The sequence below is a fragment of the Mirounga angustirostris genome, unplaced genomic scaffold, assembly GCF_029215605.1.
Source record: "Mirounga angustirostris isolate CCGP_5_RB_7025 unplaced genomic scaffold, mMirAng1.0.hap1 SCAF_10, whole genome shotgun sequence".
In the NCBI taxonomy this organism is placed as follows: Eukaryota; Metazoa; Chordata; class Mammalia; order Carnivora; family Phocidae; genus Mirounga; species Mirounga angustirostris.
This window is the reverse complement of record NW_026991718.1, coordinates 32409617-32435903: the sequence shown is the minus strand read 5'-3', so window position 1 is coordinate 32435903 and position 26287 is coordinate 32409617. Positions and strand designations below refer to the sequence as shown.

The window sequence follows — 26287 nt, the reverse complement described above, 5'->3', positions numbered from 1 at the left end:
TAGGTCATGGATGTGTTTCTCCCAAAGTAAGTGCATTATAGGACTTTGCCATCTGATTTTTGTGTTGCAATTCAGTGAAAGGAGCCCTTTCTCCATAACACCTTCAGGTAGAGAGAGCAAGCATGGAGGTAAGTAGCCAGTGGTCTACCCCATCAGCATGGAAATAACCAAGGTCCAGGCTGAAATAGAAATTAAATCTGGAAAAAGAAATACACGATTAAAAGAGGGTGGTAGAGCACCAATCTTGCATGTTTTGTATTTTTACAGTGTGAATGTATGTTGCTTCTAACCAAAAATTAAATTGTTGCTTTACATTTGCTGAGAATTTAGGAATCAACGTGTTGCAATCTCTTTCTTCTTCCTGTTCCTTTCATCCTCCCCCCATCCCCCGCCACTTTTTTTCTTATAAGGGATAGATGTCTCTTGCCAAAACATCTTCCAGTATTGCCCATACCTCATACTTAGACCCCTCATCATAACCTCTACCAGATAGTCTCCCATCTGATCAAATTCTCCTGCTCCCTCTTGTGGCAAATATTCTCCCTGACTTTCCCTAGATTTCAGAATCACAGCTAACTAACATCATTCACAGCTCCCTTAGCTGCCTATCACTTGGGTTCTAATCTCAGTAATACTTGTGACTAACCAAGCCAGTGGGTTGATGAACTAGCCATTTCAAGTTTTCTCTCTGAACAAAGGGATGTCTATCCCCTGGAGACATACTTGAGATTTAGTGGAAGTAAATGTCAGATGCTTTGTGACCCATTAGGATGGAATAGATTCGGGAAATGTGAGCTTTCAGAGTTGGGCTCTTGAGATTTTGATTTGGACTCAGAGCTAGTCCGGTGGGGCCTCATTAAATGCAGTGAGATGATTTTCAGTTTTCTTTCTTTCTCTTCCAAAAGATACCTCTTTCCCTATGTGTCTGGGTCTGTGTGTGTCTCTCTCTCTCTCACTGCCTCCCTCCCTCCTTAGACTCTAATGTGTGCGCATGTGCGCGCACCCACACACACACACAACACAAAATATATTTTCTACAACACATATTTTGAAGACTTAAACTCAGTCAATAATTAGGTTCTCAGTAAAGTTTGTAAATCAAACAACCTATTTTCTGAACTGGAGACTTCTAGGGTAAGCTACTCTCATTGGCATGTTTTCATCAAGAGCAGGTCAGAATACAAATGAGGAGATTGGGTGCCTTCTTCCAGTGTGTTGACTCAACTTGGAAGACAGTTGCTTGCAGCCCTTGCTGCCTCAAGTGTTTTGTGTAGACTCTCCTTGCTGATGACTCTTATTGAACTCTAAGTGTTTTATATCCACTCTGTGATAGTCCTTTGATCTGCCTAGCCAAGAGAGTGTAGTACAGAACAAGAGAGACAAAGGTTCAAGAGAATCACATTTTCTCTTTATCTGAAACTTTCTAGCCAATTTCAGGAGGAGGAGGAGAAGGAGGAGGACGTGTGGAAGGAGAAAAGTCCTGACTGGCAGCTGAAGTGAAGGAAATGTGTTTGGGGTCAAGGGCAAGTGCATTATAGGCAGCCAACTGTAAAGTGATCGGGGCGGGGGGGCAAAACATCCTTGGGGTGGAAGCATTTATCCATCCACCAACATAAGATCAGAAATTCTCCCTATTAGACATTGATTCAAATAAAGTAATTCTATCTAGTAGATCCCTAATAAAATGCAATGACATCACTTAGGAAAGAGCTACCTTTAATTCTTATAGACCACTGGCATTTGTTTGTCTGCTAACTTGTATTGGTTTATCAGGTCAGCTGACAGAAAAGTCCTGAGGGCCTGGAACACAGGAAGATACAGAGGAAGTGAAAGTAGTTTGAAACTGGGTTGGTGCCCAGTTTGTGCCCTCAGAGGCTCCGTCTGGTGGGGAAGCGTGAGGACCTGTGTGCCCAGCAACGGGGCCGCTGACGGAGGGAGTTGAGAGTAGCCAGACAGAGACAGTGATGCACTCCCACACTGAAATTTTACTTCTGGGGCAGCAAAGGTATCAAAAATTTGATCCTTTCTGGAAAATGTAGCCTTTCGAATTCTTCTGAGAATGGGCAAATTATGATCCCCAGTGAGAAATGATATCCTTAAAATCTTGAATGGCTTCTACTATATGCTGTTTTGGAATATTCATACCAGTAACCTATAAAATACACATGCGATACCAATTCAGACAAATGGTTTCTTGCATATATAATAGAGATAGAAAAATAAATTTAAATATTAGAGTTCATCTTAATTTAAAAAAAGACCTAAAACATAATCACTCAGTGGATGTCATTACATGTGAAGTCAGAATAATTAATAATTTCTTCATGGAATCTAATGTGAGATGAAGTCAGACAGACAAGAGGGTGATTCAGCAATTTACTACAAACCAACCGTGATATTTATTGAGCGCTCACTGTATGCAAGGCACTGCCCTGGGCTTTTCAGAGAATGCAGATGATGAAGAGGAGTTATTTGACATTTGCTGATTGCCCATTGTATGCCCAGGGCCAATTTAAGCACTCTGAATGTGTTTTCTCATTTAATGCTTATAAGTGCCCTGCAAGGAAGCATCCTTATCATGATATAAAAATGAAGACTATGGCTCTGTTAAATAACTTACTTGCCGGTTAATAGGTGATAGTACGAGTTTTTGATGCTGTTCAGAAGCCATGTTCTTTGCGCCATGTTCTCTATTCTTAAGGATGTCATGGTCTAGAACACCTAAATGCTGAGCCAACTGGGAAATATTGCTACAACTGTCTAATGAGCAAAATGCTGTAGAGTTGGAAGGAAGAAGAGAATATTGGAAGAGGCTTCATGGGGGAGGAGGCATTTCAGTTTATTTTCCAAGAGTGAAAAGGGATTCTAAAATAAATAAAGCCAGGGCGCCTGGGTGGCACAGTCGGTTAAGCACCCGATTCTTGGTTTCGGCTCAGGTGATGATCTTAGGGTCGTGAGATCCAGCCCCGTGGCCAACCCCGTGTGGGGCTCCGTGATCAGATTCAGCTTGAGACTCTCCTCTGCCCCTCCCCACTACCCCCCACTGCCCATGCGCACACAGGCACTCGCTCTCTCTCAAATAAATAAATAAATCTTTAAAAAAAATAAATGAAGCCTAGCTATTTTTGAAGCATGTAAACCAGCCCCAGCTAATTTATGACAAGGACAACCCTGGGGCAACATTAGGGCCATTTCCAGGCTTTTCAGATCAGCTGTGTGTCCCAGGATCAGAACCATGCCATGGGAACCGTGGATCTGGAACAAAGGATAACATACGCCACTGCTCACATGCATTTTACAAGTGAAGCCAAAATTCAGGGTGAATTTCCAGCATGGCCTTTAAAGAGAGATACTGTAACAGTCTGAGAGGTCAGACAAGGGACATACCACCTGCCATCCTCTTCCTCCCTTAAATTTGATGGTTATGTTTTCTGGGCCATTACAGGTGATTTTCCTTTTTTTTTTTTTTTTTTTTTTTTGGCACCAAATGGCTCTCGTGCTTTCTCCCTTGAGATTCTTGAACTCCTGCTCATTTCCACTTCCCCATAAAGCACAGGACCCAGCGCCCGCTGCAGCTCTGTCTGCCCTGCTCAATGTAGAGCATCTAGTTCCAAGTTTAGAGAATCAGACTGCTTACCCTTGCCCGCAAACCTAAACTTCTGGCATAGACCCACGGTAGAGCCCCTGAAGTGAACAGCATTGGGCAGAGGTAAAAGGATAGAGTTTGGAGATGTGCTAAGTCATATATCATATGTCTCTCAGAAGTTCCAAGTCACTCTTCCAAAATAACCTACCTGCCAGATGTTGGGGGATGTGAGCTCCCTAAAGATGAAATTTGTGAATTGGTCCTGGGCAGAGTTGGTGGCTCATTTTCCCCTGACTCCTCACTGCCTCTCTCCTCCTGGTCCTGCACCTGTCAACAACCCCTTCTAAGAGCGTCTCCTTCTCTGTACTCTTGCTGCTTAGAACCACAGCTAGCTCTGGAAGGAACAGCAGAGATCAAATAGTTCTTTCTAAATAATGAGCAAATGAAGGCCACATGAAAATAAATGACTTTTGAGAGTGAAATAGGAGATAGTTGAATTCAGATCTAGGGTTCTGAGGTCATGTCACAAGTCATGAGGTCAAGTCACATCTTCCTTTTTTGTCTGATAAGTGGAAGGCCTCCAGGAATGCATCTGTGTTTTCTGGCCTCAGGAGTCCCTGGATGTCTCCTAATGATTCCCCAAGGTGGAAAGAGAATGGTGACTTTGGCTTCTAGATTGAAGGTATTGATAACAAAGTGAGGGACCCTGGAATACTCAGGCTAAAGTTCTCTGAAGTCAACAGGCATATCATGACAGTCATTACATTTATTTGGATTCAACAAATGGCATATTTAAGATCGTGCTGGGTACTTCACTTCTCTGTGCTTATTCTGCTCATCTATTAAATGGGAATGACAATAGTAAAAAGCCATGTGGGGTTTTTTTGAGGAATACTACATTAATACTTGTAAAACATTTGGAACAGTTTCTGGCACGTGAGTGCTTAATAAGGATTTGTTCTTGAGATGAATAGTGAGAGAGTCTCTGTCCCTGCCTGTGTGCCTTTATATGAACATGCTAACTGTGGGAGGTTGCCATGCAGAGGAGGAAGATAAGGACACATATAATGACATATACCAGAGGTCACAAACCTGTTTTTCAAAGGGCCACATAGTAAGCATTTTTGGCTTCGTGGACCACAGGATCCGTGACAATTACTCGACATAGCTGTCACACCCATTGACAATCCTTAAATGAATGGGCATGCTGTGTGCCGTAAAACATTATTTATTGACACTGAAATTTGAACACCATATAATTTTCACATCATGAAACATTGTTTTTTTTCATTGTTTCAATTATTTAACAAAGTAAAAAAAAAATAATGAAATGGGCCTTAGAAAAATAGGTGGCAGGCTACGTTTGACCTGTTGGCCCTAGTTCACCACCTCCTGACACACAGCTAGACTGTGAGAGACACAAAGGCAATATCAGTGAGCTTGAAGAATCCTAGCAGTTGGAGTTGGTGTCATGCAAAGAGAGGTGGCCTAGAAACTGAGACCTTGTTTTAGAGCCTAGCTCTGTCAAATCTGAGATGTGTGCCTTTGAAAATGTCTTTAAAGTTATCATGGCCTGAGTTTTTGTGTTGGGAAAAGGGGGGTAGAGGCAGAGTTAGGTGGCTTTCAGGGGCCTTCCTAGCAGTAAAAGCAGTTTTATGAAGGGAAATTGGACATTTAAGGTGGATCATGGAGGGCAGGTAGAAAAGCATGAGAAAGGAAAAGCATGGTACATATTTGGGTAATTTTTATTTAGTAGCTCAGTTGATTACTAGGAACAGTAACCTGGGAATGTAGACATGTGCTGTATTATGGATGATGACCCTGAATGCCAAATTGAGGGATTAGGGTATTAGGTATTCCTATTGTTAGCAAAATTCCCCAGTTTTACAGATCAGGTTGAGAAAGGGAAAATGCCTTGTACAAGGCCACAGGACTGGTACTTGAGAGCTGAGACCAGCAGTCATTTCTTTTGGACCCCAGACCAATGATCCTTCTGTCCACCACATTGCCCCCAGCACAGTGGTAGAATGAAATTAAGTGCAATTACATGATTGTGACCTCCGAGGGGCAAGTCTCAAAAAAATAACAGAAGCCAATTTGAGTGTTTTCTTTTTTTAAAAAGAGATTTATTTATTTATTTATTCCAGAAAAAGAGAGAGAGAGAGGAGGGGGAGGGAGAGAGAGAGAGAGAGAGAAAGAATCTCAAGTAGACTCCCCACTGAGCAAGGAGCCCCATGTGCGGCTCAATCCCAGGATCCTGAGATCATGATCTGAGCTGAAGTCAAGAGTCGGCTGCTTAACCAACTGAGCCACCCAGGTGCCCACCCACCCTGTGCACTGCTTCCCCATCCCCGCTTTGAGTATTTGCTAAACATGATCTCATCTCCCCCTCCCCCAACATATCTAAGAAGGTAGGTCTGTGAGTAACCCCATTACAGAGAAGGTGAATTGCAAAAAGTTTAACCCAAGACCTGGCCCTCCAACAGTCTTTGGCCTGGCTTCCTGCTGACTATCTTTATTTTCAGCTCACATGTTATTTCTTAGCAAAAAACCTTCCCTAATACCCTAGTAGGTCAGGTCCTCCATTACTTAGTCTTGGAGGACAGTGTTTTTGCCTTTACAACATTTAGCAGAGTTGATAATGATGTTTCTTTTGGAAATAACTTAATGTCTGTCTTCTGTCTTCCCAGCTTCATAATACATTCCAGGAGGAGAGAGATTGTGTCTGTTTACTTCATGGCTCTAGCCCCAGTGTCTCTCCCACTCCAGACACGTAATAGACATTCAGGGTTTGTTGAATGAATGAGTAACTGAGTATTCTCGTGTAAGTCATTGATATCGATCAAAGCAGTCCTTGCTTAAAAGGCAGAAGTTACTGTCTTCACTTGCTAATGAAATAATTAAATGATTGGCATTTCTTCCTCCACTGACTTTTTTTCTCAACTCTTCCAGAGAAGGTGGATTCTTCAAATATTCTTCAAATACAGGTATATGGGATTAGTGTAAAGGGCATATTCATTAGATTCTTTATCTAGTGGAGAAACTATGTTTCATAAACTGTGCTCAGGGATTTATATAAAAATTTCATGTTTTCCTATAAGCTACTCAATTATTCCTATAAATACTAAAGTTTGGCCAGTTCCTTTCTAAGCTGCTTCCATTTAAAAAAATTTATTTGTTCTATGTATATAAATACCTGGTCTTAGAGCCATGTCACTGTGTATATTGTCAGAAACTTTAGAAAATGGTTGCACAGAATACTGACGAAGGGTCACCATTACATGAGCATCTATTAACTTGAATTTTAAAAAAATATATTTTTGGGGGCTCCTGGGTGGCTCAGTCGTTAAGCGTCTGCCTTCGGCTCAGGTCATGATCCCAGGGTCCTGGGATCGAGCCCCGCATCGGGCTCCCTGCTCCACGGGAGGCCTGCTTCTCCCTCTCCTACTCCCCCTGCTTGTGTTCCCTCTCTCACTGTCTCTCTCTCTCTGTCAAATAAATAAATAAAATCTTTAAAAAAATAAAAAAAATAAAATAAAAAAATAAAATAAATATTTTTTTCTTCTTTCTTCTGCTTTTTTCAAGAGCATCTTATTCTTTCAAGGACTGTGATTTGACACTATGCAGAAAAATTTAAAAGACTTACAAACTTCAAGTTGATAGGGTTCCATCTCCTGAAAAGCAATCTACTTGAAGATGAAGCTTAATGACTCAGGGAAAAAGCTGATGAAATTCACCAGCCTCTGCTCACATAACCAGCATTTTCCTTGTTAAGAAAGCTTTTTTTTTTTTTTTTTAAGGCATTCTGGATGTTCCTATCACATACTTTGAAATTAGATTCTGTATTAAACATCTCTAGTCCCAAGAGACAGACTAGAATGCAGAAAGTGACTACAAAGATTTACCCTCGAGTTGAGGTGAACAAAGGGAGTGGTGATACCCCCATAAAGACCTTACGATTTAAAGAGCACAATTTTTGGGGCGCCTGGGTGGCTCAGTTGGTTAAGCGACTGCCTTCAGCTCAGGTCATGATCCCAAGGTCCTGGGATTGAGCCCCGCATCGGGCTCCCTGCTCGGCCAGAAGCCTGCTTCTCCCTCTCCCACTCCCCCTGCTTGTGTTCCCTCTCACACTGTTTCTCTCTCTCTCTCTGTCAATTAAATAAATAAATACATAAAATCTTAAAAATAAAATAAAGAGCACAATTTTCCTCACCACCCAAGGATTCAGGTTTGGGGGTTATGTTTCTACATATTGTCTACTTTATTCAGGAATTGTGCATGGAACCTGGATAGAAGGTCTCCAAAGACTTCCATTTATCCTGGGTCTTTGTCACGTATTGGTGTAGTGTCCTAGCAGTCCTTAGCTGTTTCTATTTAAAGAGGGCAGAACTAGCCCTTGGCAAAATGATGAAGTAGGTGTAAGTTACTCCCAATGCTTTAACCTCCTCTTTTTGGGGCCCCTGTGATCTCCAATTAGGGTCCATTCTTCTCCGTCGTCCTCTCTCCTGTCATCCCCCAAACTCACCAAGGGGCTCCATATTTTGATGCTGTCTGGAGTCCCAGCTGTGAGAAGGAAAGCCCTTCTGATATATTATTTCACATTGACATTTTACTGATACGGCAAGAAACACTATCTTCTAATTTTTAGGCACTACCTTTGGTCAAGCACCTTGTCTCAGTGCTCTGCGGTCTGTATTTGCTAAAGTTACCCCACGCCCCTTCTTCTCTCTACCCAGTTCTGCCCTTTATGTCAGTGCCCCTAAGGGGTGGTGCCAAGACTGCCTATATCAAATCAGCTGGGGTGCTTCTTAAAGTTCAGATTTGGGTTTCCTCTTTAGAGCTGCCATATGTCTGATGTTGGCATCCAGGTATCTGCATATTAATGAAGTTCCCCCGTGATCCTTAGGTGAACTTAAGTTGAAGAAGCAGTGCTCTATGCCTTTATGCACATCATTCCTTCCTTCTGGAATGTCCTCTCCCTCTCTCCAGCTTTCGTCATGCTTCCAATCCTCTCCTTTTAGGGAATCTTCCATATCCTTCCTAGTACTCATGGCCATTTGAGTAACTAGTTGAGTTGCTTGAACACTCAGTTCATTAGGCACACTGCAATTATCTCTGTAAGCCCCTCAGTGTTTGGTTTGGTGCTTTGCGCACAGATGCCACTCAATGAATGCTTGATGAATAAATGACTGGTTCACTTTCTAGAAGAAGAAATAGAGAGAGGGCTGTCCTTCACTCAGAAAAAAACACACACACGTTTCTTAAGGTGAAATGTCAACAAGCTAGCGTGGAAAATATTTTTAGGTAGTAAATCTTTTTTGGTGACCTAGATACAAACGCATGCATGTGACCTCATTTTTTAGTTCCCAGCGTGGAAGGTCAGACATCAAAGAAAGTTGCTCTTTCTCTTCATGGTGGATGGTGAACAAATTATTATCTGAAATAGTTATTATTGTCCATCACAAGGCTCCTGGAAGATGCACAGAGTACAGACAAGGTGATCCAAGGCCCTGACTCCGGGAGTTCATGCATGACACTTGAAAACCCTGGGTGGTAGAACTGTAGGCTGAGCAGTCTGAGGTTTCTAGAAGCCTGGTTGTGTTAACCCAAGAGCTCAGGTGCATTAACCTGGGAATGAGGTGGTCCACTTTGAGTGTGTCAAGGTGTACCCATGATCTCACTCTCTGAATGCCCGGAAGGTCTCTCCTTTTCTGGGATTCTCTAGCAATGAAAGAGTTCTGTACCAGAAAGGAGACTCACACCTTGACTTTTGTAATACCCCACTAAAATGTGAGCTTCTTGGAGAATATTATCTTATTCATCTTTTTAACCCAGTATCTGGCATATGTGAGTGGCTAAGAAAGCTTGGCAGACAAAACCATGAATGAATGTGTTGTTTTCCTGTCACTTTGAATTACTTACTGGTTTAAAATTAAAAAAAAAAAAAGTCTTGACCCCAAGACAGTAGATTTGTGAGCTCTGTTGAAATTCTTGAAAAAAAAAAAAATACTGACTTATTGCTATTAGAGCGAAGTATTCACTTGTTATGCTAAAATTCAGGATCATTCTCCCCAACTCCACCCATCTTTTATTTTAGTTTTGCTTGCCCACTGCTAGGATTCCTTTCTCTCTTTTCTTTTCTCCTGACCAAATGGAAAAACCTTGAGATTATTACATGACTTTGGAGTGATTTCAGACCTCAGATTTTAGCTGATGATCCCCCAAATGGATCATCTTTCCCTTGCTACGTGATGAATAGGAGTGTTTACAAAACCCTTACTCAGCGGGTGGGGAGGCATGAGACAGGAGAGGCAAACATGAAGGCTCTTGAGAAGGTAGTGCAAACTACATACATTTATTCAGGGGCAAAGCAGGGCAGCATGGAAAGGTTATTCTGCACTAAGTATCTAAATAGGGAGCTCTCTGCTACCAGAGAACAGTATTGTTCACCTAGGTAGCAAAAACAAACAAAAAGATGCTGCCATTTTGGAAAGCACGATGGCATAACTAATGCGAAGCGCCTGGATCAAAATCCTAGTTCCCTTCTGTTTGTACGACGTTAGTCAGTTTACTTTTATGAACCATTTATTTTTCTCATTTCTAAAATGAGAACGATAATACCTCCTTCCGGTATTGTTAGAAAGGTCAGGGACAGTGAATGCAAAGCAGTCAGTGAAGCACCCGGGACAAAGCAAGTGCTCAGTCAATGGTTTCAGTCATTATTGTCATAAATGCCAATTTATGACAGTAAGTGGGGCCCTTACTCTGTCCTTGGCACTGGCAAAATGAATCTGAGGACAGTCCTGGCCCAAGATTAGCAGAGCAGCTTCCCTTTGAATTCCTCTTTATTTATTTAGTATTGAAAGACTCTCTTTAGTCCCCAGCTTTCTTTCTCTTACTCCTATTTCCATGCCGGTATGCAGAGTGGATATATTTAAATTCGTGATGCACTTTCCCTTTTATGAGGCTTCTATAATGGAGCTCGTTTTTGGTTGGTGCTTGACCAGATGTCTTCTTATTGCACTGGAAGGAGAAGATATGCTTTGCTGAGGATGTCCGAAATATCAGGACCCTCTCAGCAGAGCAGATGAACTTGGCATTCCAAAAGAAATCAGCAAGCTAGGGCTCATGGAGGAGGACCCGCCCCCAGGTTGTGGGGGGAAATGTCAGCGCCCCATCTCCTCTATGCTGGAGGTCAGTTTTTCCAGCCTGAGGTTCTCTGCCCATGAGCCTGAGTCACATTTCCTCTCCTCCACTTAGTACTGCCATTGGCTTTTCAGCGGCATCTGCTCATTTTAGGGGCGTCTGCTTCATGCAAGCACATTTTTAAATGCAAATGCCTAGTCCCAGCTCCCAGATTCTGATTCACCTTCAGAGATTTGGTGAATGGAAAGAATTTCCATATTCTAGAACTCAGAAGCTAGATCCTAAAAGGTCTGAACAGCTTATTGAGGGGATTGGGCTTGTTTTTAGGGCAAGAGGCAACCCATGAAAAGCTTTAAGGGGGAGTAAGAGAGTCAGATCTGTACTTCAGGAAGCTCATTTTGGCTGAAATGTGAAAATGGAATGATGAGATTTGGCAGGAATTTGAAGGAAGTGGTTGATTATATCAGTCCTAGAGACAGGCATAGGTTGGAATCTCTGTTCTATGTTTACTCTCTCTTTTCCATACTACTCTCTGAGAGCAAATACTTAACCTTTCTGATTCTCACAGGTTCCCAAGACATTTGAAGTTGTAAATCTTCCAAAGGGTCACTACAAATTGTTTCTTTCTCCTTTTCTAAATTTGAGATCTCTACTGTATCATTTTTTATACCTGCCAGGCATTGGGATCATTTATAATTCAGATTTTTTTATAAAAGGCAAAAACAGGTCTTCTTGTTTCCTCTCTTACCCCTATACTCTATTCTTTTTTTTTTTTTTAAAGATTTTATTTATTTATATGACAGAGAGACACAGCGAGAGAGGGAACACAAGCAGGGGGAGCGGGAGAGGGAGAAGCAGGCTTCCCGCGGAGCAGGGAGCCCGATGCGGGGCTTGATCCCAGGACCCTGGGACCATGACCCGAGCCGAAGGCAGATGCCCCTATACTCTATTCTTTACGGAACCAGCAGAAAGCTGTATTTAATAGGAAAATTAGCTGATACCACACTTCTGACCAGAACCTCCTAGTGAGTCCCATCTCTTTCACAATTGAAGCCAGTGCCTTGTGGTAGCCTCCAGGCCCCTCATAACCCATCCCCAGTGTGTTCCCAGCTCCGGAGCCCTGTTCCCCTGGCTCATGGCCCTCTCATCACACTGGTTCCTCTGTGTTTCCTAGACGATGCAAAGACAAGTCCCACAGGGTCTTGGCATTTGCTTGGAATTCTCTTCCTGTAGATATCCACGAGGCTTGGTCTCTTCCTTCCTTCAGGATTTTGCTCCAATGTCGCCTTATCAGAGAGGCCTTCCTTAACCATCCAGTATAAAATCCTGCATGCCATGTGTGTCCACACACACACACACTCACACACACACTCATGCAGGCAGACTCCCTGTCCTAATTAACATTGCTTCCGCCCCTACCCCTCCAGCACTTTTTAGCATCTGACATTTATATTCATTTGTTTGTTTCCTCCCCGATAGAATATAAGGTCTGCAAGGACAGAGACTTTGTGTTTTTTTGGTTTTTTGTTTTTTAATTCTCTGATGAACTCTTAGGACCTAGAAGAGAGCCTAGCAAGTGATTCTAAAACACATAGTTAGGCGGCACTCATAAATAGTTATGGAATAAATGGCTGCATGATGGATTTAGAGCTAGACCTTCCACTACTCTTGTAGGTTGCCTCAGTGTCTCCTTGTTTTAGGTGGTGATCCCACCCAAGTCCTGTAGTGACTGAATAAGTAGACTCACTGACCATGAAGCTTGCATATTTTGGAAATACGCTTTTTCTATTTTTCAGCCTTTTATGCAGAATGTAATTGTGCCATCTCAGCCCTCTGCTGTGTGTTCATCTGGGAAAAATGTCAAAGCTCATCTACTCATAGTGATGAGCTAAAAGGGGCTTTAGGCAAATGGTGGGCTCTTTGAGGGTCTGCCAGAATGTGCTGGGCCAGGGGCTTCCTCCCGGGCCCTGGTGAATTTCCACTGCATGCCATGAGCAGCGAACATAGGTGAGTGTGTGGGTGGCTCTCGGACCACCCCAGGCTATGGAAGGCTCCAGTCTAGCTCCACTATGAACTTTTTATCAGGCCACAAGGCTACGTTCTGACTTAGGACTCCCTTCTTGCCACCACTTTATCTGATGTCTGAACTGGCCTTCCGAACTGCTTCCCTGACTTGGAGCAGACCCTCCTCTCTGTCAGCACCTTTCAAGCCTTAGAGGCAGAAGTGATGTATGGGCAGGGTGGCGTTTTGCCTGAGCTGGTGGGTGAATTCAGACCATGGTTTTTCAGTCCGCCACTTGGCTTTGTTTACCAAGCTTTGTGCGGCTCAGTGATTCTGTTGCTCTATTTCCAATTGCCTCCAGCCCTTCATCATATGTATACTTTGTGGTCACTGCTGTTCTGCCACATGAACTAATTTAGATGGAATTATTGCTCCTGTATTTTTTGGTCTCTTGAACCCTCTGTAGAACTAATATGTGTTTTAGAATGACCATGGAAAGGATGACATCAACACTGAGAAGGAACATTTTATGGCTGGTAAAGCTGATTTCACAGCCTGCCAGACAGGAGTCCTAACACACAACTAGACCCAGGCCTATTTATCTCCCTTTCCTGCTGTGGACAGCCTGCAGATTTAAAGCGAGATCTGTCCCCAGATGTGAGGAGCTGTGCTTCAGGATCCAGATGCCCGGCTGCTAACATATCAGGAGCACTGGGCTTGCTGAAAATTAGGAGGAAATGTGCTCTCATCAAAATATACTTTTAGGGGCGCCTGGGTGGCTCGGCCGGTTAAGTGGCTGCCTTTGGCTCAGGTCATGATCCCAGGGTCCTGGGATTGAGCCCCGCATCAGGCTCCCTGCTCAGCGGGGAGCCTGCTTCTCCCTCTCCCTCTGCCTGCCTCTCTGCCTACTTGTTCTCTCTCTCTCTCTGTCAAATAAATAAATAAAATCTTTAAAAAATATATGCTTTTAAAAACTGTATTTAGTGTGTGGAAAGATTGCATTACAGAAGATTTTTTTCCCCCTCAAGTACAACTACCATTGACTTTGTAGGAAACCTTGAAGATATCTCTGTGTTTCCAAGTAAGTTTGGAGCAATAGGACATGATTTCAAAAAATGAGGTATAAGGTCTGCTCCAGAATTTAAGATCATCAGGAGGCCTTGTGCTGGTTTTTAGAGTCTGAACTTTAAAGCATCAATCTTAATAAGGTGATTTTGGTAATGAAACAGTTTCTGGAAGGTGATTGTACTAACCAAAATTTAAAAGAAAATCTGCATTAGCAACAAGGAGAAAATTATTTAATGCATCAAAAGGTCCCCCCCCCCCCTTATTGGCTCTTAGCATGCATAACTATGTATTCAACAGGGCAAGGCTATAATTGAACTTTTCATTTCCAATAAGTCAATTGTGTACATTGCTCAGTGAATGGAGACTACAGGTAGAAAATCCATACGTGGAGACATTGAGTTATAAATGGTACAAAGGATTGCTTAATCACTGATGGATACTTAGACTAATGATTCACTACAGGTGTGATGGTAGTCAAATATAAACAAATCATTTGTAAAAGCAATAAAAATCAGTAATTGGTCATGTTTTGGATCTGGCTCTGATGATGTGATTTTTTTTTTCCCCACCCTCCCTCCATCTTATTTTTACCAGTAGGTTGGGACACTTGGAAGTCTACCATTGTACAACATGCTGCCGTTAAGACTCTCACCTACCTTTTCATTGGGATGTCATCTGTTAGCCATTGTGGCTCTCTTATTTTCCCACGTGGACCTTGTAAGTGCTGAGACAGAAATGGAAGGAGAAGGCAATGAAACCGGCGAGTGTACTGGCTCGTATTACTGTAAGAAAGGGGTGATTTTACCCATTTGGGAGCCCCAAGACCCTTCCTTTGGAGACAAAATTGCTAGAGCTACTGTGTATTTTGTGGCCATGGTCTACATGTTTCTCGGAGTCTCTATCATTGCCGACCGGTTCATGTCCTCTATAGAAGTCATCACATCTCAAGAAAAAGAAATAACCATAAAGAAACCCAATGGAGAGACCACCAAGACCACTGTGAGGATCTGGAATGAGACCGTTTCCAACCTGACCTTGATGGCCTTGGGATCTTCTGCTCCAGAGATTCTCCTTTCAGTAATTGAAGTGTGTGGCCATAACTTCACTGCAGGAGACTTGGGTCCTAGCACCATTGTGGGAAGTGCTGCATTCAATATGTTCATCATTATCGCACTTTGTGTTTACGTGGTCCCAGACGGAGAGACGAGGAAGATTAAGCATTTGCGTGTGTTCTTTGTGACGGCAGCCTGGAGCATCTTTGCCTATACCTGGCTTTACATTATTTTGTCTGTCATCTCTCCTGGGGTCGTGGAGGTCTGGGAAGGTTTGCTTACCTTCTTCTTCTTTCCCATCTGCGTCGTGTTCGCTTGGGTAGCAGATAGGAGGCTTCTGTTTTACAAATATGTCTACAAGAGGTATCGGGCTGGCAAGCAGAGGGGAATGATTATCGAGCATGAAGGAGATAGGCCATCTTCCAAGACCGAAATTGAAATGGATGGGAAAGTGGTCAATTCCCATGTTGACAATTTCTTAGATGGTGCTCTGGTTCTGGAGGTCGATGAGAGGGACCAAGATGATGAAGAGGCTAGGCGAGAAATGGCTCGGATTCTGAAGGAGCTCAAGCAGAAGCATCCAGAGAAAGAAATCGAGCAATTAATAGAACTAGCTAACTACCAAGTCCTAAGTCAGCAGCAAAAAAGTCGAGCATTTTACCGCATCCAAGCTACTCGCCTGATGACTGGAGCTGGCAACATTTTAAAGAGGCATGCAGCCGACCAGGCGAGGAAGGCTGTCAGCATGCATGAGGTCAACACTGAAGTGGCTGAAAATGACCCTGTGAGTAAGATCTTCTTTGAACAAGGAACCTATCAGTGTCTGGAGAACTGTGGTACCGTCGCCCTGACCATTATCCGCAGAGGTGGTGATTTGACTAACACTGTGTTTGTTGACTTCAGAACAGAGGATGGCACAGCCAATGCTGGGTCTGATTATGAATTTACCGAAGGAACTGTGGTCTTCAAGCCTGGTGAGACCCAGAAGGAAATCAGAGTTGGCATCATCGATGACGATATCTTTGAGGAGGATGAAAATTTCCTGGTGCATTTGAGCAATGTTAAAGTATCTTTGGAAGCCTCAGAAGATGGCATCCTGGAAGCAAATCATGTTTCTACACTCGCTTGCCTCGGATCTCCTTCCACCGCCACTGTGACCATTTTTGATGATGACCACGCAGGCATCTTTACCTTTGAGGAGCCCGTGACTCACGTGAGTGAGAGCATTGGCATTATGGAGGTGAAGGTACTGAGAACATCTGGAGCTCGAGGAAATGTTATCGTTCCCTATAAAACCATCGAAGGGACTGCCAGAGGTGGAGGGGAGGACTTTGAGGACACTTGTGGAGAGCTCGAATTCCAGAACGATGAAATTGTGTAAGTTCTCTTTTTATACATACATGTGGGGTCGAGTGCCTTGGTGGATGGGAGAGTGGGTGCGATTTTTTTTTTTAAACTAAATGGTACACAAAGAATGGAATATTTGCTATACAAGACCACTTTAAAACTATCCCTGCTGTGCCACACTTACCAATATGCTCCATACGGAGATCTTAATTTGGTTTTATTTTTAACTTCCGTGCTTTTGCGTATTTTAAGTACATTATAGGAATTATGATAAAATGAGTTCTGTGACACAATTTATCAAACTGCTTATGATGGGTTGGAAAATTTATATTCTATTTTGAATCACATAATATATACACAGAAAGGGAATATTTATTTATTTATTTATTTATTTATTTATTTATTTATTTATCGAAAGCGAACATTTAGAACATCACATTAGGTCCCCAACTTTATTACTGAGTACAAATTGGGAAAGCTCAAAAAGGAAACACCTTTGAAAAGAATTTCCTGGTTACCAAGGCTGGTTGGAACATTTTTTTGCTGCTTTTATCTGATGCTGTGTTTTTGTGACAATCTAAGATAATGTTTCTGCTTACATGCTAATGCTTAATTATGACTTGATGACCAGTCCTGCTTTTTTTAGTCTTATGCCAATGTGGGAAAAGTCATATAGTTGTTATGGAGATCTAGTCTATTTTTATTTTCCGTGGTTAAGTAAACCCTTTTACCCTACTGATACAGTAACGGGGAGAGAATAAGATTCTGTCCAAGCATCCTAGTTGACAGGGAACAGGTCAAAGAAAAGAACTGGAACAATTTACTCTTCCTATTGACACTTTACAGTGACACTTGCCAATGTTGTAACACCAAGTGCCTGGTTGTGCAATGATTCTACCATGACAGCTGCTATTCAGAGCTATTCCTTCTTCCTTGTCTGGGAGGGGGCATTACCCTCACCAAATGCAAACCAGAAAGCTGACTCAACGAGCAGTGTCCAAACTGGAAGGAAGGAAGGAGGGAGAAGAAGGAAGGAAGGAAGGAAGGAAGGAAGGAAGGAAGGAAGGAAGGAAGGGAGGAAGGAAATTATTTATGATATCTGTAGTACAGCAAAGGACATTCAAATGAATGATTATGTTGGTCGAATCACTGGCAACTTAAGAATTTCCAGGAAAGAAAAAAGTACATATAGCACAGTTTGTTCTAAAAATGGTTAACTCTTGAGTAAATGTTATGTGATATGTCAAATGCCAAGTACATTCTCTCCAAAATGAAATTTCTCCTGGGGGTATAGCTCAGTGGTAGAGCATTTGACTGCAAAATGAAATTTCTCCTGCTGAACGTGGAGGGTGGAGGGGGCCGGGGGGGAAATGGGCAGAGGGAAGAGATTTTCCTACAGAGGCCTTCCTCTTTACCTCTCTTTGATGTTGTGTTATAGAGATGAACAATTACTGAGTGTGATATCATGATGAAATCAAGCAAAGCAGAGATTATAATATCCACCTTTAGATGTGTGGGGGGTAACTTTGGATGAATATCTATTTTATGTTGGTTCTTATATTGTTAATGTTCCACGTGTTGAAGTGTGTTTTGTTGGACATGTATTTTACTGAAAGATAATAATATAAAAGCAAATGAATATCCTGCATACTTAAGGAAGGATTTTCCCAGAGGCCTTGCATTGAATGGGAGCCTGCCCATGTTAGCTCATAAACTTTATTCCTTTGTTAGGAATTCTTTCTCATTATATTTTCTAATCCTTTCAGTTATTAAACCCTGTTGTATTAGATAGCACTTGTAATCCATGTAAAAGTATATTGCATGTTACTAAAGGAGTATTGAATATTATTAAATGAACTCACAAGGGTAGCACTAAAATATGACCAAATGGGTGTTTTGTCTTGTTTGTGTATTCATTTTATTTAGGATGTTTTCTCCTGAAAATTTGGTCTTGCTTTTTGTTAAGAATAATGGCTCTGTACTTGTTTATTTGAGAGGCAGTCTTTCCTTATCTATTCTGCTGTCCAGGACATTACCAAACTAAATAAATAACCTTTTTTTGGACACAGTGTAGAAGAGGAAGAAGAAGGAAAAAAAAGACTGACAGTGATTTGATGGAATAATTTATTCTGCCAAGCTCCATTTAAAACATTCACCCTATGCCATTAAATTGATTTAATTCTTGCTAAGGAAGGAATATTGCCAAATTCCAGCTTCAGAAATTTAAATATCTTGTGAAGATTGGTAAGAATGGGTAGAATTATTGGCATGCCATCTGTGTGTATGTGTGTGTTCTTAGGAGTATTCTAGATCAATCACTAGTTACTAGTTTAATAAAACTCTTACTGTATTTTATTGACTAAGTTGAAATATGAAATTTTAGAGATGTCAAACATTTTATTTATCAGTGGAATAAAATTATAGCCCTCCATTTTTTTCTTTTTTCTAGAATTTTAATTTTAAAGAGTCTTCATCCTGACCTTATAGAGTGCTGACAAGCTTTGTAGATGCTTACTACATCTGCTGCTTAAATAAATTTGTGTAGGTGACTGGGACGTAGCCTTCAGCTAGGCACCGAGGATTACAACATAATGTTTCTAGAAAAACATGATATTATCAAAGATCCCTTGTTTTTCTTCTTCTTCTCCTCCTCCTTCTTCTTCATGGATCATTCTTCCTCTGGAAGTTGTTTCTAATGCCAGGTCCCCACAGTCAGACCCAAGCGACAGAGTTTGTCATCAGGCAGTGAAGCTGAACCATGTGGACTTCAACCCAGTTTTTCTTGAAAAATGAATTTATGTCTCATCCAGTTACATAGTTAATCTTGAGAGGTGACTTTCTTAAAAACCTATAATATATAGAGAGGACTGTTGATGCCAGTGAACTTTATTAACTATTAAAATCTTTTTTTTGTTTGTTTTGTTTAATGTTGTACACAAAGCCAGAATTTATGATTCTTTCCAGAGGACCATAAAGAGATGCTTGGAAAAGCCTGGATTTAAAGCTTACCTATTTTAAAAAGCCATTAAGGAAGGTAGATATTTCTACCTTGGGTCCAATGTAATCAGGAATGGAGATCAACAGACAGTCAGCTTTATTGATTCTTCGGTTTCAAGAGCAAGATAGATTCCTAATCTTATTTATTCCTGATCTTATTTTTGTAGAAGTCATTTAAATTTATAATTAAGCATATCTTTGCCTATTCATTCACATTTTTATATAAATGAGTTGAATTATTTCAACTTGACCTTTTTTAAGATCAAAATCTGTATCTGAGAAAGATACTGATAAGTGATAAGTGGTGCTTGTAGTCTTAAATAAAGTGTATTCTCGGCAAGACATTTTAAAATTATAATGCAAAACACGTTAATCGATATAATTAACAATTAGCACGTGCTTTTGTATAAACTCAAACAATGACAAATACTAAGCCCATGCCAGCTAATCTTGACTTTCAACACGGAATTCTGCCTAATGTTAACAGCTAATAAAAAATAAATGAAGAGCATGTTAATTTGATTTGTGGTTTGGTAGGTGATATTCACAAATTTGAAGGGCTACTAATGGTTGTTTTTTAATGATGCTAGTTTAGTGGTAATGATTATTACAAAATGTTGTTTGGTCTTCCAGGGTCTAACATGAGCTTGACTGTTCTGGAAAATAATAAGGTTAATTAACTAATGTAGATACAAATCAAATTCAATTACTTAGTTATAACCCAATAGCAATACTTTTGGAAGAGGACTCAAAAGATCATGAGCATTTACTATTACCTATTTAAAATACAGAGTTGAAAGATGAGGTATGCAGGTTGGAAAATGCATGGAGTATATTGCTTAGCAAATCAGTTTCCTGGGGGCTCCTAGCTACAGCATAATTTATTAATCAATGGACCTGTCCAAAATTAATTTTGCTTCCACAACTATTAATGTTTTCAAGTATGATTGTGACTTCATTAATTTTAGGAAATATGATATGCAAGACATCCTAACAAATATAGCTGTTTGACACTAAATATTTATATTGCTTTTTCTGGAGAAAGAAAGAGAAAAGAAATAAAATTTTGGTATTATATAGGTTGTATGGAATTATTATTATTATACTCCAGGGAAAATAAATGCTTTGTTTTTGCTACCTATATTACCAGTATTCTGTTCTTGCTGTATAGAATTCCAGGGAGTAAAGACCTAGCTTTATGAGAGAGCAATTCAGTTCGGAGAGTAGGACAAATGTGTAATACAAGAAAGCAGCCAGCTGTAAAAAAAAAAAAAAAGAAAGAAAGAAAGAAAAAGAAAAAAAAGAGATGAAACAAAAATAGTAAGAAAACTTGAAGTGGTCAGAACAGAAGAATAATTTTGTGTCTTTGGGGGAATCAGAAACGATGAAAAGTACTACAGAAAATAATGTTAGACAAGAAAGGCCATTAGTACGTGTATGAATCCAACATACTCAAGATTTACTTTATGGAAGAAGAAGTTTATTTGCTACATTTAACCTCTTAAAATGATGGAACCATGATTTTATATTGACATAAAACTTCCTTAGGTAATATGCTAATGTAAGAAATTTAGATGAAATGATTTTAGGATTTTAATGGTTTTCTGCTTTTCAGACTGGAATATTTATCTCTTCTTAGATCCAAATCACATGTAGTATCATCTGCAAATCTAAATTATAACTACAAGAAGTGTTTTTATAAATGCATATGTTTTCATGAATGCAGAACTATTACAAACATAAGACAGGGTAAGAGCCAAAAAACATTTTGACTTCCCATTCAACATTGCCAGGAACCTAAATTGATTATGTGCAGCAGGGTTGTTTACTATGTCAACCAAATTGCCATGTTTACTGTTGTAATCTCATTTTCCCACTGCTAATTAGAGTTCAGGGTTATAATATAGCTATGTAAAGAAATTTTATCTTAGCAAATGAGGAGATATCGTAGTTTAGACACACTGAAGTGTTTAAATTATGGACTCTTTTCTGTATCATCATTCAAGGCCATTCCATAGGGGGATGATTACTTCACTTGGTTAAGGCTAGAAAAGAATTTATATATCAATCACTCTGCACATGCTTAATAAGCTAACTGAGTTGTGCCCAGTACTGGGCTAGTTATTATGAAGGGAACAGAAGAAATCTACTCCTTATACTCTAAAATGGGAGATGATGAGATAACTCATGTTTTGATAGGTACACACATCATTATGAAGACATGGTGGGCGCTGTAGCAGAAGTCTTAATTTTGGACAAAATATTTGCAGTTGCTTTTGAAGGACAGAAGGCATAACCGGAGAGAAAAATACGGTGTTTTTTAAGATGGAGTACTATCTTGGTAAACCTGAAAGTATGGACCATTTCACTAAATAGATGGGATGGTTATCAAACTGAATGAAAGACTCAATGAACATTGATTTTCTTTAATGGGATTTTAAATAGTCACAAAGGTATTTAAATTAATCTGAGTATGTGTCCCTTTAAGCTAGTCACAGAAGAGCAAACACCTAATGATTCTACTTATATGAGATACCTAAAATAGTCCCTCCTAGAAGCAGAAAGCAGAATGGTGGTTGCCAGGGGGAGGGAGGAAATGGGGAGGGGGTCCAAATCAACGGGTATAAAGTTTCAGTAATGCAAAATGAATTAGTTTTAGAGAACTACTCTACAACATTGTGCCTATAGTTAGTACTATTGTACTGTGCACTTAAAATCTGTTAAGAGGGTAGATCTCATGTTAAGAGTTTTATATTAAATTAAGTAAATATAAATAAAAGAGCTGATCTACTTTTTTAAAGAAAGCTCATGTGCTTGCCCCTCTCTACCAGATTGCCTCTTGTATTTCTAAAGAAAATTTACAAGATTTCTAATAACACTGGTCAATATTTTGTTTTGTACTTTGTGAATGAGTGCTTGTTCTCTAGGGATGGTTTTGACTTACATGGATCCTGTACCCCCTTGAGCAGCCCTTAATTCATTGCACCTCCCGCTCTTGTCCCCTTTTTTTCACAGTTAGCCGGGCACGGCCACCATCTTGGTAAAGCCTGAGCAGATTTTACACTAAATGGTGAAGTGGGAACATATTTCCTTTCTTCTTTTGTTTGTTTGTTTGTTTTGTTTCTTTCCTGAGGACACTGGTAACCCAGGGAAAGAGACTTAGGCATGCTTAATTCTTTTGAATGGAACAACCTTGGGGGTCTAACACCTATCATGGGATTATTTGTTGTTATGCTGCTCTGTTCTTACTAGCTGAGGTATGGAGACTTGCCTGTGGGTTACAGTATCTTGGGAACTGTAGAGGCTTTCCCATAAAATATCTCCATCATGTGCTGTCATGGTTCCTGACATCTGCTCATGGGAGGTTCATCTTGGGGACATGGGAAAGCCGTTAGGCTCCTATTACATTATACACGCCACGCGATTCTTAAGTGTCATCTTTGCAAGGATAGAACAGAAGCGGCTTCGGGCCAGGTGGCAGGAAAGGAAGAGAGGACAGCCAAATGTAAGGAGGGTGAATGGCACTAGCACTGATTTTTTTTTTTTAAAGATTTTATTTATTTATTTGACAGAGAGAGAGAGAGCACAAGTAGGCAGAGAGGCAGGCAGAGGGAAAGGGAGAAGCAGGCTCCCTGTCGAGCAGGGAGCCCCATGCGGGACTGGATCCCAGGACCCTGGGGATCATGACCTGAGCCAAAGACAGCCGCTTAACCAACTGAGCCACCCAGGCGCCCCACTAGCAATGATCTTTATAACTGTTCAGGGCGAGCCCGCAGGGGGCAGCCCTGTGGGAGGGGCCGACCAAGGAAGCACATAGCTGTGGCAGCGAGTGGCTTTAGCTGCTGGCTTCCCACACGGCCTTGCACTTTCTGTTCTGGTAGTGGGGGAGTCCAGAAGGTCCTGGGAGGGAAAGCAAGCAGTCAACAATACGGGCAGAATTAAAGGAAATCTCCTTTGCTTCCTCTCCTGGCTCGACAGACTGCCTACGTAATACCCATCTATTTGCCAAAGGCTGAGCCAGCCACAGCTCATTCTTTTCCCAGGTCTATACAGCTGTCTCACTGTAGAGCCAGGCGAAATAAACAATGCCAATGCCTTTTCATTTCCTGCCTTTTCCTGAGGATTTGTGCTCTCGATGACATTTTCTTTCCTTCTCACAATGTCTCTGCAGGGCCAGATAGGGGAATGGACATTGTGTTCTTTGGTGACAGCTGAAGAGATGGAGGTAGGGGGCAAAAACGGAGCCCGGCACAGAACTTCGCCTTTCAGGCTGGTGTTCACAGCAAGGCACCCCGGGGGAATTTCACTGTACCTGGTGATTCAGATATTAATGAAACAGCCTGGGATATTTTCTTTCCAGGAGGCTGAGGCGTGAGGGATCTGGAGTTCTGGGTACTCCTGAAGCCCTGCGATGACCCTTGAAACTGAGACCACTCCATTTTCCATGTTAGACTCCCTGAGATAAAGATGGACTTAGAAGGAGTCCACACCCAAGTTTGAGCTCTACCTTGGTTTCCTCCAAGCTTTGTGATTTTCAGGAGATTATTCAAGCTTACCTCACCTGTAAAATGAGGATGATGGTGGTAGATGGTGGCAAGGGTGGTGGAGGCAGATGTGGTGGTGGTGATGGTGTTGGAGGTGGTGGTTTGGGATATGATGGTAGTGGTGGTGGTGGTAGTGGAGGTGTGATTTTGGATATGGTGGTGGTGGCTTTGGATATGGTGGTGGTATCAGCGGTGGCGGTGATGGTGCTGCTGTTGGAGGTGATGGTTTTGGATATGGTGGTGGTACCGGCGGTGGTGGTGCTGCTGTTGGAGGTGATGATTTTGGATATGGTGGTGGTACCGGCAGTGGAGGTGATGGTGCTGCTGTTGGAGGTAATGGTTTTGGATATGGTGGTGGTATAGGAAGTGATGACAATGGCGGAGATGGTAGTGATCTAAGATGTATTGAGAGCCAGGTTTCATGCTGTTTTTCTTACAGTGTTCATTTGATTTCATCTTCACAACAACTACATTAGCTAGGTGCCTTCATACTCCTTTTACAAATGGAGAAACTGAGGCTTCGAGAATACTAACTTTCTTAGCATCACGCAGCTAATAGGGCTGGATCTAGAATTTAGCGGTAGGACTGCCAGACCATAAAACCTGCACAGCTTCATCCGGGGTTGTTCCTTTTCTGAACGGCTTTTCCAGGTGAGGATGAGCATGCGGGGGGCTTGTAGTGCGGTGACCCTGACTGCAGCATTCACTCATGCAGCTCAGAAGATGAGAAACTAGAGCAGCCATTTATCTTTTCTGGAACTGTTGAACATGCATTAACCACATTGTACCCCACCCACACTCTCTGTTAACCCAGAAGGGCCATGATTAAACTGAGCGTGAAAAGCAAAAAAAAAATGCTAATGTTAAAATTCTTCCATGTACCTGACTGGCTCAATTATTGTCTCTTGTGGTATTTATTTTCCCTTAGTGCCTAAATGAAAAAGAAACTTTATTAGTAGCTTCCTGTCATGGCCTGCCCTGGCCCTGTACCATGTAAGTTCCTTATAGGGCTGAACAGTGAATGTAGCTTTTCTCCATACTTAAAATAGTAGTTTCTTGGTCCGTCTTTCTTATGTATATTACAAGACAGTGTAAATTAGTGACAACAGAGAAGCAATACCAGAGGATGCTTGTTACCTTGTGTCAGCACAACCAACAGGTTACAAAAATCAATTCTCTGTCCCCCCAGAAAAGGTAAGAATTCTTAGTTAGGAAGTTTCCTAGAACAAGTGACCCACGTGGCAGTTCCTCTGATATAAACCTTCTCAGGGCAAATGGAATTTTTAGATACTTTGTTAAAAGTCCAATTCCAAGTCACTCTTGCTTCCAAACTACATTTTCTCTAGGGTACAAGAACAGTAACAAAAAAACTTCTACATAAAATCAGATACACACATACTCATTTACCAAGATAAAGGTGGGGAAGTAAAATTAATTCCTGTTTACATAGAGTTTAATTTTTAGGGCGCAATTAAAAAAAATTCCCAGAGGACAGCTTTCATTCTCACACACAAAATGTTATAATCTTGACACAGTTTTTAAAATGAGCTATTTAGTTCAATGTGTGTATCTCTGAGTGTGAGATTTAGGTATTAGCTGAAAGAGGGAGAGAGAGAGGAGTCAGAGAGAGATGGGGGGAAGGAGAGGGGCCAGAGGGGGTCAGATTGGGGATCAGGAAAGGGGCAGGAGGCAGAGGGAGTAGGGAAGGAGGGCAAACGGGGACAGAGAGGTCTGGTGACAGAGATGTGGAAACAGAGAAAGGGACAGAAGGAGGAAGCAGAGACAGAGAGAGTGGGAAGAAGGGAGGAAGAGGGAAGGAAAGAGAAGAGAGGCAGAGAAGTACACTGAGTCAGAGGGAGGAGGAGGATAATGGGGGGGGCGGGGGGGGGAGGGGAGGCTCCAAGAGTAGGAAAAGGGAGGGGTAGGAGGGAAAGAGGGAGGAGGGAAGAAGGGGGGCAGGCTGAGGGACAGAGACAGAGGCACAGAATTTGCAACCCTGATTAAATTTCAGTTATTACTAAAATGAAGTGAAGCCTGAAATTAGTCCAGATTCTTGCTCAAGCAAACAAAAGGCAGTAGGAGAGTACCGGGATTCACTCAAGCTGCTTCTTTATTAAAAATAGACAGCAACTCTGTCCTTGAAATCAGATGTACACTCAATTGCCTCAGTATGTTTGGGGAGCCAGAGGAAGCTTGTGGAATCTTCCCAGGTTTGATAGAAGGGGTAGGGCTGCTACCTTTCCACTGGTTGCTGCTTCCAGCAAATGTTTTATGAGCATCTGTTCTGTGTCAAGTTCCTTGCGAGATTATGGGAAAACAGTGGGGACAAAGGCATGGTCCCTGCCATGGAGAGCCTCATGTCTTTTCCTCTACTTGAGGTGGAGGTGCAGATACTCAGCCAAGCACCAATGCGGATGTTTCACTACCTCTGTGCCTTCCTTGGCATCATTCTCTCAGTGCTCTTAGCACTGATGGGGCTCTTGCTGCTGGTGTTTAGGCTGGGAGCAAATGATAATGAGCTGGCAGCATTGCCTGGCCACCTCTG

At 41.6% G+C, this 26287-nt stretch overlaps 1 protein-coding gene across 10 annotated transcripts in view; it reads left to right on the top strand.

Moving 5' to 3' along the window:
- Nucleotides 1-26287, top strand: part of SLC8A1 (solute carrier family 8 member A1) — a 379277-nt gene that overhangs the window by 57052 nt on the left and 295938 nt on the right. For 6 of the 10 annotated variants that reach the window (XM_064572153.1, XM_064572151.1, XM_064572149.1 and 3 more), the window contains exon 2: nucleotides 14400-16231. In XM_064572153.1, the coding sequence (XP_064428223.1) occupies nucleotides 14433-16231 (1799 nt within the window). In that variant the 5' untranslated portion in view covers nucleotides 14400-14432. Of the gene's footprint in view, nucleotides 1-14396; nucleotides 16232-26287 lie in introns of all 10 variants that reach the window. The other 4 variants (XM_064572154.1, XM_064572148.1, XM_054509688.2 and 1 more) reach the window with 1 other exon arrangement.